Source organism: Eucyclogobius newberryi, unplaced genomic scaffold (assembly GCF_026437365.1).
Source record: "Eucyclogobius newberryi isolate DKJ021-1_F unplaced genomic scaffold, fEucNew1.0.hap1 SCAF_15, whole genome shotgun sequence".
NCBI lineage: Eukaryota > Metazoa > Chordata > Actinopteri > Gobiiformes > Gobiidae > Eucyclogobius > Eucyclogobius newberryi.
The window spans coordinates 13,596,376-13,610,854 of NW_027315779.1; the positions used below are offsets into that span (position 1 = coordinate 13,596,376).

The window sequence follows — 14,479 nt, forward strand, 5'->3', positions numbered from 1 at the left end:
CTCTGATTCTCACAGAGGGACAGGCGGACGTGAGAGAGAGACAGTGGAGCTGGAGGAGAACCGGTTCTTCAGGAGGAGAACCGGTTCTTCAGGAGGAGAACCGGTTCTTTAGGAGGAGACCCGGTTCTTAAGGAGGAGAACCGGTTCCTCAGGAGGAGAACTGGTTCTTTCAGGCAGATGAAGAACCATATGGAGTAGAGAGCGTTTCTTCATGAGAGGAGCATCTGGCTCCACAGGTCCTCAGTAGAGGACAGAGCCACGTGTCATGTCATTTATGGCTTTGTAAGTCTGGAGGAGGATTTTGAATTTGATTCTAAACTCACGCCATTGAAGAGACTCCAGCACCAGCGTAATGTGTTCTCTTCTTTTAGTTACTGTTTGTAATCTTGCTGCTTCATTTTGAACCAGTCGAAAGCTTTTTAAGGCTTGGTGTTGTTTTTTCCGTAAATATATGACCAACCAAACCACCAATGTTCTCTTTCTGCTCAAATTCCCGCTGTTAAAGACCATTTTTGTGCAAAGTAAAATAATAATTTCCAAAAATAAAATAAAACTACATCTCCCATCAACCAACGCCCGACAGAGGAAGTAAAATCACGACACCGGAAGTAAAAGCGCGAGGCGGAAAATGAAAAGGTAAACAACACATCCAACGCTCGTCGGAGAGTTTCACGTTTTCGCATTAAATTCAAACAAATGAAGCCGTTTTGTAGAATATTGGTGACAAACGCGGAAGCACGTGGTTCGTCTGACGAATGAAGTGAACGTAGCGTCGTGGATATCTGAACTTAACACATCAGAATCCCGAACAAACGATTCTAGCTTCGTCTGTTCTCAGATACATAATCTAAGACATGATTGTTTTTGTTGATGGATCTAAGCCGGTTTTATTTAAATAATTTTATAATATAATTCCACTCGAATGTAAACTGTACTTTTTATGTTTGTTCTTTTTTTTCTCGAGTTCCACTGAAGCTTTGTCTCGGTTGTAGGTGACTAAATCTGTTTATATTATCAATTGTCACTACATTGTCTTATTTTAATGTCTAGAACCCTCCTAAACATTCTGACATGTAACTATCGTCAAGGAACACGTTAATCAAACTAGCCCCGGGAATATGTTTTTATTTTTTTATGTATTATTTATTAATTTACGTTTTTATTTTAATTTTTTTTTATTTTGAGCCTCACACGTGGCCACTTCCTGGTCCATTGGGCATAACATTTACATTTACATTTACATAAAACATACATAACCACATTGACCTTTTTACAATCAATGTAAGAAAATATCTTGACACATCTTAATATTTAAAACACAGAGATAAGAGTTAAAGAGCGCCACCTGCAGGGCCAGGAACAAATGATACAACACAAAGAACTGTTCACAGCATTTATACACACAGTATTCATACACACAGTATTTACACACACAGTATTTACAATAGCAGTATTTACACACACAGTACTTACATACACAGTACTTATACATGCAGTATTTATACACAGTATTTACACACATAGTATTTAAAATAGCAGTATTTACACACGCGGTACTTATACACACAGTATTTACAATAGCAGTATCTACACACACAGTACTTATACACGCAGTATTTACACATGCAGTATTTACACACGCAGTATTTAAAATAGCAGTAGTTACACACACACAGTACTTATACACACAGTATTTAGACACGCAGTACTTATACACACAGTATTTACACACACAGTATTTAAAATAGCAGTAGTTACACACACACAGTACTTATACACACAGTATTTACACACACAGTATTTAGACACGCAGTACTTATACACACAGTATTTATACACACAGTATTTACAAACGCAGTATCTATACTCACAGTATTTATACACACAGTATACACACAGTATTTATATAATAGCAGTATTTACACACACAGTACTTATACACGCAGTATTTACACACGCAGTACTTATACACACAGTATTTATACACACAGTATTTATACACACAGTATTTATACACACATTTGTCTTGCAGAATGAACTGGAGACTTTATGCAAATAAAACTGGAACTTGATCTTTCCACTTCTTTATTTATGAACGAACGACAAAATATGAGCTGCGTTTGGTCATTTAATACAACGACTGGACCTGGACCTGACCTGGACCTGACCTGACCTGACCTGGACCTGACCTGACTTGGACCTGATCTGGACCTGGACCTGGACCTGGACCTGACTTGGACCTGACCTGACTTGGACCTGACCTGGACCTGACCTGACTTGGACCTGACTTGGACCTGGACCTGATCTGGACCTGGACCTGGGCCTGGACCTGACTTGGACCTGGACCTGACCTGGACCTGGACCTGGACCTGACCTGGATCTGGACCTGATCTGGACCTGGACCTGGACCTGACCTAGACCTGACCTGGACCTGACCTGACCTGGACCTGATCTGGACCTGACCTGGACCTGACTTGGACCTGACCTGGACCTGGACCTGGACCTGGATCTGACCTGGACCTGGATCTGGACCTGGACCTGGACCTGGACCTGGACCTGACCTGGATCTGGACCTGACCTGGACCTGACCTGGACCTGACCTGGACCTGGACCTGGACCTGGACCTGGACCTGACCTGGACCTGATCTGGACCTGACCTGGACCTGACCTGGACCTGACTTGGACCTGACCTGGACCTGGACCTGGACCTGGATCTGACCTGGACCTGGATCTGGACCTGGACCTGGACCTGGACCTGGACCTGACCTGGATCTGGACCTGACCTGGACCTGACCTGGACCTGGACCTGGACCTGGACCTGACCTGGATCTGGACCTGACCTGGACCTGGACCTGACCTGGATCTGGACCTGACCTGGACCTGACCTGGACCTGGACCTGGACCTGGACCTGACCTGGACCTGACCTGGACCTGGACCTGGACCTGGACCTGGACCTGACCTGGACCTGGCTTGGCTGTTCTTCAGGGAGAAACCATTGTTTTTGAACACGATGAACAAAAGCTTCTTCAGACGAGATTCATGAGATTCTTCTGCGGCTTTTGTTTCTACGGCGCTCCTGTTGCCATGACGCTTGTGTGGTTGTGTTTCAGAGTGAGTGGCTTCTGTTGCTATGGCGCTCCTGTTGCCATGGCGCTTGTGTGGTTGTGTTTCAGAGTGAGTCGCTTCTGTTGCTATGGCACTTCTGTTGCCATGACACTTGTGTGGTTGTGTTTCAGAGTGAGTCGCTCCTGTTGCTATGACGCTTGTGTGGTTGTGTTTCAGAGTGAGTGGCTTCTGTTGCTATGGCGCTCCTGTTGCCATGACGCTTGTGTGGTTGTGTTTCAGAGTGAGTGGCTTCTGTTGCTATGGCGCTCCTGTTGCCATGACGCTTGTGTGGTTGTGTTTCAGAGTGAGTGGCTTCTGTTGCTATGGCGCTTGTGTTGCCATGACGCTTGTGCGGTTGTGGTTCAAAGTGAGTCGCTTCTGTTGCTACGGCGCTTCTGTTGCCATGACGCTTGTGTGGTTGTGTTTCAGAGTGAGTGGCTTCTGTTGCTATGGCGCTTGTGTTGCCATGACGCTTGTGCGGTTGTGGTTCAAAGTGAGTCGCTTCTGTTGCTACGGCGCTTCTGTTGCCATGACGCTTGTGTGGTTGTGTTTCAGAGTGAGTGGCTTCTGTTGCTATGGCGCTCCTGTTGCCATGACGCTTGTGTGGTTGTGTTTCAGAGTGAGTGGCTTCTGTTGCTATGGCGCTCCTGTTGCCATGACGCTTGTGTGGTTGTGTTTCAGAGTGAGTGGCTTCTGTTGCTATGGCGCTTGTGTTGCCATGACGCTTGTGCGGTTGTGGTTCAAAGTGAGTCGCTTCTGTTGCTACGGCGCTTCTGTTGCCATGACGCTTGTGTGGTTGTGTTTCAGAGTGAGTCGTGACGAGGGCGAGGACGGGCCTCTGTTTGAGGAGCAGGAGAGCGAGGGCCAGAGGCAGCTCCACAGTCTCCTCCTGCAGCAGCTCAGCACCACCGTCGACGTCCAGCGGTAAAAACTCAACAAACACAACTTTACAAACGTTTTAAAGATTTGTCCTGATCTGATTCTGTGTCAGATTTTTTTAAGTTTTCACTCAAAAACAAAATGAGGCAATAGTTTACTTTTTTTGTGGCGAAACGTCTTAAATTTGAAACGTCTGCTGTAGTTCGCACACAGAAATGTTTAGGGCATTTTTTCATTTAGAAACAAGGAATTTATGTGTAAAAACATCATATATTTGTCACATTTAAATCTGGAAAATGCACAGAGCCAGGTTTACATTTCACGGTTCATTTGATTGACATTTTAGACACAAAAACATTTTCAGATCGGACTGAATTTGGCCTAAAAATTCTTATTTCGCCTCATTTCAGTTTAAGCTAAAACTTTAATAAATGTGGCTCAGAATGAGACAAATCCTTCTGTTCGATCCGTCCAAATGTTGTTCAGTCCGAGATCGTAAAGTTTGTGTTTTATATGAACTATTTTAGTGTCACAATTATCATAAAAACAACACGATTGAAGAAAGTGACCAAATGGCAGAAAACGATTTATTTAAACGTACAGCAACAATATGTGAATAAAAGAAATATAATGATGATAATAAAATAATAATAATTATAATGAAAATAATAAATGGAAGAAAAATAAGAATTAAATATATAATAAGAATTAGAAGAAAAATAATAAGAATTAAAAAATATATAATAATAATAATAATAATAATAATAATAATACAAATTAAAAATATATATATTAATAATTAGAAGAATTTAAAAAAAACAATTAGTAATAATAATAATAATAATATTTTTTTTTAAATCTCAATAACAAAATAAAGTAAAAGTGACACAAAAAAGTTGTTTACATTCAAGTGTATTTTCTCGGACCAAAAACACTACATATACTAAATATACTACATATACTATACTATATATATACTACATATACTAAATATACTACATATACTATACTAAATATACTACATATACTATACTATATATACTACATATACTATACTATATATACTACATATACTATACTACATATACTACATGTACTATACTATATATACTACATATACTACACTACATATACTACATATACTATATATACTACATATACTATACTACATATACTATACTACATATGCTACATATACTATATATACTACATATACTACATATGCTACGTATAGTACATATACTACATATACTATATATACTACATATGCTACATATAGTACATATAGTACATATACTATACTACATACACTACATATACATTCATATTTTTGCATCATCTCGATAATATTCACACGATATTTCACCAAAACATGAGCTAAAATGTGTTGTTTCTTTTACAAGGTCGTTTTCACAGTGAAAGTTTTAAATGTTAAAATTTTAAACGTTACACTCGATTAAACAACTTGTCAAGTTTTCGACTTCTTTCACGTTTTGTGAAAACGGTAACGACTTTTTTTTAACCTCCTCAGTCTTTTTACAGCTGCCCTTTCGAACTACACACCCTCTTTTAACCACACGGGGGCAGTGTCACACCAGCACTGACTTCCTCCTGTTTGCATAAGTCTCTCCGGGAAGGATTTAAAGACCATCCATCCATCCATCCATCCATCTTCTGCCGCTTTATCCGGGGCCGGGTCGCGGGGGCAGCAGTCTGAGCAGGGACTCCCAGACTTCCTTCTCCCCAGACACTTCCTCTAACTCCTCCGGGGGGATCCCGAGGCGTTCCCAGGCCAGCCGAGAGACATAGTCTCTCCAGCGTGTCCTGGGTCTTCCCCGGGGCCTCTTCCCGGTGGGACATGCCTGAAACACCTCCCGAGGGAGGCGCCCAGGAGGCATCCGGAACAGATGCCCGAGCCACCTCAGCTGGCTCCTCTCGACGTGGAGGAGCAGCGGCTCTACTCCGAGCTCCCCCCGTGTGGCCGAGCTCCTCACCTTATCTCTAAGGGAGCGCCCAGCCACCCGGCGGAGGAAACTCATTTCGACCGCTTGTATCCGCGATCTTGTTCTTTCGGTCACTACCCAAAGCTCATGACCATAGGTGAGGGTAGGAACGTAGACCGACCGGTAAATAGAGAGCTTTGCCTTTCGGCTCAGCTCCCTCTTTACCACAACGGTCCGATGCAGCGACTGCATCACTGCAGCCGCTGCACCGATCCGCCTGTCGATCTCACGCTCCATCCTTCCCTCACTCGTGAACAAGACCCCGAGATACTTGAACTCCTCCACTTGGGGCAAGGACACCCCACCCACCTGGAGAGGGCAAGCCACCTTTTTCCGGTCGAGAACCATGGCCTCGGATTTGGAGGTGCTGATTCTCATCCCAGCCGCTTCACACTCGGCTGCAAACCGTCCCAGTGCATGTTGCAGGTCCGGGTTTGATGGAGCCATCAGGACAACATCGTCTGCAAACAGCAGAGATGAGATCCTGTGGTCCCCAAACCGGACCCCCTCCGACCCCTGACTGCGCCTAGAAATTCTGTCCATAAAAATTATGAACAGAACCGGTGACACAGGGCAGCCCTGGCGGAGTCCAACATGCACTGGGAACAGGTCTGACTTACTGCCGGCAATGCGAACACAGCTCCTGCTCCGGTCATACAGGGACCGGACAGCCCTGAGCAAAGGGCCCCGGACCCCGTACTCCCGGAGCACCCCCCAAAGGACACCCCGAGGGACACGGTCAAAAGCCTTCTCCAGATCCACAAAGCACATGTGGACTGGTTGGGCAAACTCCCATGAACCCTCGAGCACCCGATGGAGGGTATAGAGCTGGTCCAGTGTTCCACGACCGGGACGAAAACCACTCTGCTCCTCCTGAATCCGAGGTTCGACTATCGGTCGGATTCTCCTCTCCAGTACCTTGGAATAGACCTTACCCGGGAGGCTGAGGAGTGTGATCCCTCTGTAGTTGGAACACACCCTCCGGTCCCCCTTCTTGAACAGAGGGACCACCACCCCGGTCTGCCAGTCCAGAGGCACGGTCCCCGAACGCCACGCGATGTTGCAGAGACGTGTCAACCAAGACAGTCCTACAACATCCAGATACTTTAGGTACTCAGGGCGGATCTCATCCACCCCCGGAGCCCTGCCACCGAGGAGTTTGCGGACAACCTCAGTGACTTCAGCTTGGGTGATGGATGAGCCAGCCTCCGAGTCCCCGGTCTCTACTTCCTCTTCAGAAGACGTGACTGAGGGATTAAGGAGATCCTCAAAGTATTCCTTCCACCGTCCGACGACATCCCCAGTCGAGGTCAGCAGGCCTCCACCCGCACCGTAAACGGTGTTTGTGAGACACTGCTTCCCCTTCCTGAGGCGCCGGACGGTTTGCCAGAATTTCTTTGGTGCCGACCGATAGTCCTCCTCCATGGCCTCCCCGAACTCCTCCCAGGCCCGGGTTTTTGCCTCTGCGACAGCACGAGCCGCGGCTCGCTTGGCCTGCCGATACCCGTCGATGACCTCCGGAGACCTACAAGCCAGAGTGGCCTGATAGGCCTCCTTCTTTAGTCTGACGGCATCCCTTACTTCCGGTGTCCACCACCGGGTTCGGGGGTTGCCGCCACGACAGGCACCGGAGACCTTGCGACCACAGCTCCGAGCAGCCGCATCAACAATGGAGGCGGAGAACATGGTCCACTCGGACTCAATGTCCCCAGCCTCCCCCGGGACATGGGAGAAGCTCTCCCGGAGGTGCGAGTTGAATACCCTACTGACAGAGGGCTCCACTAGACGTTCCCAACAGACCCTCACAATGCGCTTGGGTCTGCCAAGTCTGTCCGGCTTCCTCCTCCGCCAGCGGATCCAACTCACCACCAGGTGGTGATCGGTTGACAACTCTGCCCCTCTCTTCACCCGAGTGTCCAAGACACGCGGCCGGAGGTCTGATGACACGACAACTAAGTCGATCATTGACCTCCGGCCTAGGGTGTCCTGGTGCCACGTGCACTGATGGACACCCTTGTGCTTGAACATGGTGTTCGTTATGGACAATCCGTGGCTAGCACAGAAGTCCAATAACTGAACACCGCTCGGGTTCAGATCGGGGAAGCCGTTCTTCCCGATCACCCCTCTCCAGGTGTCACTGTCATTGCCCACGTGGGCGTTGAAGTCCCCCAGTAGAACAACGGAGTCCCCGGTCGGTGCACTGTCCAGTACCCCTCCCAAGGACTCCAAGAAGGCCGGGTACTCTGCACTGCTGTTCGGCCCGTAGGCCGCCACAACAGTGAGAGACCTGTCCCCCACCCGAAGGCGGAGGGACGCGACCCTCTCGTTCACCGGGGTAAACTCCAACACGTGGCGGCTGAGCTGAGGGGCTATCAGCAAGCCCACACCAGCCCGCCGCCTCTCCCCGCGGGCAACACCAGAGAAGTGGAGCGTCCAGCCCCTCTCGAGGAGATGGGTTCCAGAGCCCAAACTGTGCGTGGAGGTGAGGCCGACTATATCTAGTCGGTATCGCTCAACCTCCCGCACAAGCTCAGGCTCTTTCCCCCCCAGCGAGGTGACATTCCATGTCCCCAGAGTTAGTCTCTGTGTCCGGAGATCTGGTCGCCGAGGCCCCTGCCGTCGACTGCCGCCCAGATCTCTCTGCACCGGCCCCCTATGGATCCTCCTGCGGGTGGTGGGCCCACGGGAGGGCGGCCCCACGTCGCTCTTTTTTAAAGACGCAGCAGTGATATCCGAGTACAACAGGAAAAGTACTGTACTGCTGTAGTTTTTACGGTGGATACGTTTACTTTTACTTCACTACATTTGAGAGCGGGATCTGTACTTTTCACTTGGTTTGAGGGGTTGTTTTTTAGCAGGTTTATGGAGAAGTTCTGCGTTAAGGTTTTGAGTTCAAACTAAAATATACATAAAATTCACCAGAAAAACATGAGATGGTTTTGACCAAAGTTATTAATCACTTTACAATTGTCACTTTTCAAACAGACACATCGAAATAGTTAAGTCCTTTAAATCTTTGGGTATTTTAATTGTCTTACCGTTAAAGCACACGCTGAACAATTAGTTAATAAGTTATGACACATTGTTGATCAATGACGGTTTAATGGTTTGATTTTCTAACTTTCTGTTGGTTAAATCTACAGTTTTGACTCTTTGAGGCGACAGCATTTTGATGATTTTGAACTCTACGAAAACAAATGTCATTGAAAACGGTGTCACAAATACAGTTTAAATGATTCGGTTCGACATTTGTGGATTTTCTGATCGATTATGTCTGCTAATTGTCTCCGTTTGAGGGAGAAACGTCCCGTCATTGTTTGCTGACTCCTGTTCTTGTTCTTGTGTTTGTAGATGTGTGTCGAAGCGGCAGTGTTTCGCCCCCGCTGCCCTCTACTGTCCGTTTGGAGACCAGGCCGCCGGCGTCTGCTCTCTCACCCAGTTTCAGGCTCTTCAGAACGGCGAGAAGGAGCTGAGCACGCTGAGAGACCTGGGACTGACCGAGGACGAGATCCAACTCTGGAGGAACAGAGACCGACAACAAACAGACAAAGTACGAGAAACTGACAGGTTCAAACTGGAATGAAGCAGGTTAAAACTGGAGTGAAGCAGGTTCAAACTGGAATGAAGCAGGTTAAAACTGGAGTGAAGCAGGTTCAAACTGGAGTGAAGCAGGTTAAAACTGGAGTGAAGCAGGTTCAAACTGGAGTGAAGCAGGTTCAAACTGGAATGAAGCAGGTTAAAACTGGAGTGAAGCAGGTTCAAACTGGAGTGAAGCAGGTTAAAACTGGAGTGAAGCAGGTTCAAACTGGAGTGAAGCAGGTTAAAACTGGAGTGAAGCAGGTTAAAACTGGAGTGAAGCAGGTTCAAACTGGAGTGAAGCAGGTTCAAACTGGAGTGAAGCAGGTTCAAACTGGTTCAAACTGGAGCGAAGCGGGTTCAAACTAGAGCGAAGCGAAGCGGGTTCAAACTGGAGCGAAGCGGGTTCAAACTGGAGCGAAGCGGGTTCAAACTGGAGCGAAGCGGGTTCAAACTGGAGCCAAGCGGGTTCAAACTGGAGCCAAGCGGGTTCAAACTGGAGCGAAGCGGGTTCAAACTGAAGCGAAGCGGGTTCAAACTGAAGTGAAGCGGGTTCAAACTGGAGTGAAGCGGGTTCAAACTGGAATGAAGCGGGTTCAAACTGGAGTGAAGCGGGTTCAAACTGGAGTGAAGCGGGTTCAAACTGGAGTCAAGTTTTGTTTTCTCGCTCAGTCTCGTTTTGTGCATCTGAACGTTGTGTTTCCTCTCGCTCAGTCTCGTGTTGTGCGTCTGAACGTTGTGTTTCCTCTCGCTCAGTCTCGTTTTGTGCGCCTGAAGGTTGTGTTTCCTCTCGCTCAGTCTCGTTTTGTGCGTCTGAACGTTGTATTTCCTCTCGCTCAGTCTCGTTTTGTGCGTCTGAACGTTGTGTTTCCTCTCGCTCAGTCTCGTGGGGTGTGTGCCGAGCCGAACGCCAGAGAACAGCGCCTCCAGCAGGTCAGAAACAAGATGGCGGCTCACTCTGAGCTCCTGTCGCGGCCCCAACGCTTCAACCGCAGCCGAGCGCTGACGCGGCGCGAGATGGAGATTGAGCAGGCGCTGTACCAGGGCAGCGAGCGGCCGGGCTTCCTCTGCGCGCTCTACCACAGGGGTAAAAGTACTAAATACACATTAAATACACATTAAATACACACTAAATACACACTTAATACACACTAAATACACACTAAATACACACTAAATACACACTAAATACACACTAAATACACACTAAATACGCACTAAATACGCACTAAATACGCACTAAATACGCACTAAATACACACTAAATACGCACTAAATACGCACTGAATACGCACTGAATACGCACTGAATACGCACTGAATACGCACGGAATACGCACTGAATACGCACTAAATACGCACTAAATACGCACTAAATACGCACTAAATACGCACTAAATACGCACTAAATACACACTTAATACACACTTAATACACACCTAATACACACCTAATACACACCTAATACACACTAAATACACACTAAATATACACTAAAGACACACTAAATATACACTAAATACACACTAAGTACACACTAAGTACACACTAAATACCCACTAAATAGAGGGTGGCGAAACGGCTGATTCGCTGGCTAAACGTCCCCACAATTGATGTGGCGGTTGAGTTAAGCAAATCTGAAATCAAGCTTATCATCAAGAGTCATGTGTTTGGCCTTTGGCAGGAATTTTGGAGCCACTGTGATACTGGACGGCGTCTCTATCACGTACAGGGTAGTGTGGGTCCTTGTGGGTCCTTGCGGGTCTATGGGCAGGAACGTGAGGGAGGAAAGGGCCTTTGCCCGCATGAGGATTGGCCATACTGGACTCAATTGGTCACTGAGTAGGATATTGTTAGTGTTTTAATTCTAACGTTTGTTTATCCCAAAAAACATGATGTTTTGTGACTGATCTTCATCAACTCTAAAGGTGACGTCTGTTCAGAGACAACTCACCGAAGTCTTCATTTCCTGTTTGTTCCTGTAAATTATCCACTCAGTTTACTCCCAAGCTCTAAAGTTCTGAAGCTCTAAAGCTCTGAGTTACAGAGCAGTGAGAAAGATGTCAAGTCAATGTTTACAAAGCGTCATTATATTTAGATTTAATTAAACGTATTCTCTTCTTTTTCAGATGCTGCAGAAACTGTCCAGCAGGTGTCGCCCTCGAGCCGCTCCATCGACTCCGTTTACAGGGATGTTCTGGATGAGGGACAATTTTCAGCTTCAAAGCAAAACACAAAACAAGCAAAACGAAAAGAACAATATGAAGCCGGCCAATCACAGGCTCGGACTGAGGAAACCGGCCAATCAGACGAGTCGGACCGCAGACGCGAGGAACAAACCGGCCAATCGGACGAGCCCGGGCGAGAGGAGCGGCTCCGATTGGCTCCGGTTACAGCAATCGATCTGCAACAGCCTATCAGCAGCCTCCGAGCGGCGTCACACGTGGCGGTCGCGCTCAGAGGAGACGTCACACTCGTTTCAGAAGAGGAAATCGCATCGAATCGAGAAACGGACGACGCGATACGGAGCATTCCCAGATTTAGGAATTACCAACCCGGAAAACCCTCCAAGGTAAAAGTCGAGGTGTTTAAGGGGCCGGCTTTAAGGGGCCGGCTTTAAGGGGGCCGGCTTTAAGAGACCGGCTTTAAGGGGCCGGCTTTAAGGGGGCCGGCTTTAAGAGACCGGCTTTAAGGAGCCGGCTTTAAGGGGGTGGGTGAGATTTAAGTCCCGATCACGATATTCAGGCGATATTATGTCGTTAGTGGAGGTTTAATGATCAGAAAGCTTGTTTTCATTTTTATTTAAACTATTTACTCAAGATTCAAGAAGATTCCGTCTGAAATGCGGGTTTATTTATTAGTCCGGCGTTTCAGGGAAAATCAGGTTGTTTTTTATTCCCTTGTGGGATTGTTAAAAACTCTTCTTCCTTTAATTTGTTTGCATTAAAAAAAAAACTAAAACAGTTGGCAATTTAACGTGACGTGTAAAATCCGAACATTGAGTCGATTGTCAACAATAAAAACTGTGAAAATTGCCGTGGAATCGTGGACAAAATATCAAGAAATGTATATTTGTGGATACTTGAGTTGTACTCGATGGCCGTACCAATACTTTTACTTTTGCGTGTTTCTCTGTGGAAGGTTCTGTGCGTGAAGAACCTGGCTGCGCAGGCGACCGTGGCCCAGCTGGTGGCGCTGTTCTCCAGGTTCGAGCGGAGCGGGGCGGCCGTCGCGTACAAGCTCCTGACGGGACGTTTGAAGGGCCAGGCCTTCGTCACGCTGCCGGGTCAGTACTTTCTAGTAACACGGTAAAGTAACTGTTTGGATTGAGAGTCATGAGATAAATCTTCAGGATAAACATTTCAAATTGGTCTTGATTTCAAACTGTTTTTGCCGTTTTTGTTTTTTCCAGATGTAGACATGGTAGAAAACAGTTTTTTGTGTTTTTTTATGTTTTTGTGTTTTTTGTGTGTTTTTTATGTTTTTGTGTGGGCTTTTCTTGTTTTTTGTGTGTGTATGTTTTTTTTATATATATATATATATATATATATTTTATGTATTTTGTGTGTTTTTTTATGTTTTTGTGTGTGTTTTTTATGTTTTTGTGTGGGTTTTTCAGTTTTTTTTTTGTGTATATGGGGGGTTTGTGTTTTTTTTTTAATGTTTTTGTGTTATGTTTTTTGTGTTTTTTATGTTTTTTGTTGTTTTATGTTTTTTGTGTTTTTTTATGTTTTTGTGTTTTTTATGTTTTTTAACATTTTTGTGTTTTTTAATATATTTTTGTGGTGTTTTTTGTGTGTTTTTTATGTTTTTGTGTGTTTTATGTTTTTTGTGTGTTTTTTATGTTTTTGTGTGTTTTATGTTTTTTGTGTGTTTTTTATGTTTTTTCCCTCTGCTATTGTGTTGTTGCTCTGTTGTTTTTGTTGTCCTTTGTTCTGTTCTTTGTTCAATAAGAGTACTTTTTAGTAATACGGTAAAGTAAACTGTTTGGATTGAGAGTAATGAGGTAAATCTTCAGCATAATCATTTCAAATTGGTCTTGATTTCAAACTGTTTTGCCGTTTTTGTTTTTTCCAGATGTGGAAACGGGAGAAAACGCCCTCCGGTTACTCCACGGATACCGGCTTCTGGGGAAACCGCTGGTCGTGGAGTTCGGACGCCAAAAACACGCCTCGAGTCCAGAAAAGAGCTGAACACGACGGACTGTACTCCACCATGAAATACTGTATTATCCGGACTATAAGTAGCATTTTTGTTCATAGTTTTGGACGGGGTGCGACTTATACTCCAGAGCGACTTATATGTGATTACACTGACAACCTCAAGAGGGCGCTCTAAGCGATGCAGAAGAAGAATCTGGACTTCCTCTGGAGTTTGTGGAGTTGTTTAGAAGTGACACAGAGGAAGAAGAATTCAATGGATTTGGTGATTTGGGGTAAAACTGATGCTTTGGTAAACTTGTTAGCATGTTCTTTATGCTATAGTTATCTGAATAACTGTTAATATGTTACGTTAACATACCAGACACTTTCCACAGTTCTGTCTGTGCGTCATGTAGCTGAAGGTGTTAGCGTTAGCATACGTACACCTATTCACCATGTTCTCTAATCTGTTATTATTTTAAACTGCATTTCAAGATGAAATGTCTGTTCTTGGTCTTGGATTTGATCCAATAAAAATCACCCAGAAATGCGACTTATATGTGTTTTTTTCTTCTCTATTATGCCTTTTTTGGTTGGTGCTACTTATAGTTCAGAAAATACGATATTTCTACATCCATGTTTACTCAAAAAAATATCTTAATTTTCTTGTTTTTGTATCCATGTTTTATTTTCTTTTATCTCTTACTTCAAACCAATTTATTTCCTTGCAGAGTGACTGACATTTTAATATGATTTTTTTTGTGGGGGGTTTTG

The 14,479-nt window shown here is 45.3% G+C and overlaps 1 protein-coding gene and 1 long non-coding RNA gene across 3 annotated transcripts; one reads left to right on the forward strand and one right to left on the reverse strand.

Moving 5' to 3' along the window:
• The first annotated feature begins 603 nt into the window (after nt 1–603).
• On the forward strand, nt 604–14,027 carry rbm41 (RNA binding motif protein 41). 2 transcript variants are annotated; one of them, XM_072446051.1, is made up of 7 exons: nt 604–636; nt 3,914–4,030; nt 9,340–9,532; nt 10,447–10,651; nt 11,693–12,135; nt 12,705–12,849; nt 13,641–14,027. In XM_072446051.1, the coding sequence occupies exons 1-7, from the start codon at nt 629–631 to the stop codon at nt 13,754–13,756; spliced, it is 1,227 nt and encodes a 408-aa protein (XP_072302152.1). In that variant the 5' UTR covers nt 604–628; the 3' UTR covers nt 13,757–14,027. The 2 variants fall into 2 exon arrangements, with proteins under 2 accessions (XP_072302152.1, XP_072302151.1); XM_072446050.1 differs by having other exon boundaries at nt 9,340–9,538; nt 13,641–14,026.
• Nucleotides 2,323–2,699, reverse strand: LOC140360472 (uncharacterized). The gene is made up of 3 exons (XR_011926925.1): nt 2,625–2,699; nt 2,459–2,485; nt 2,323–2,357 (listed from the first exon to the last, which is right to left on the reverse strand). It is a non-coding gene; the product is annotated as an uncharacterized lncRNA (long non-coding RNA).
• Nucleotides 14,028–14,479: the final 452 nt, after the last annotated feature.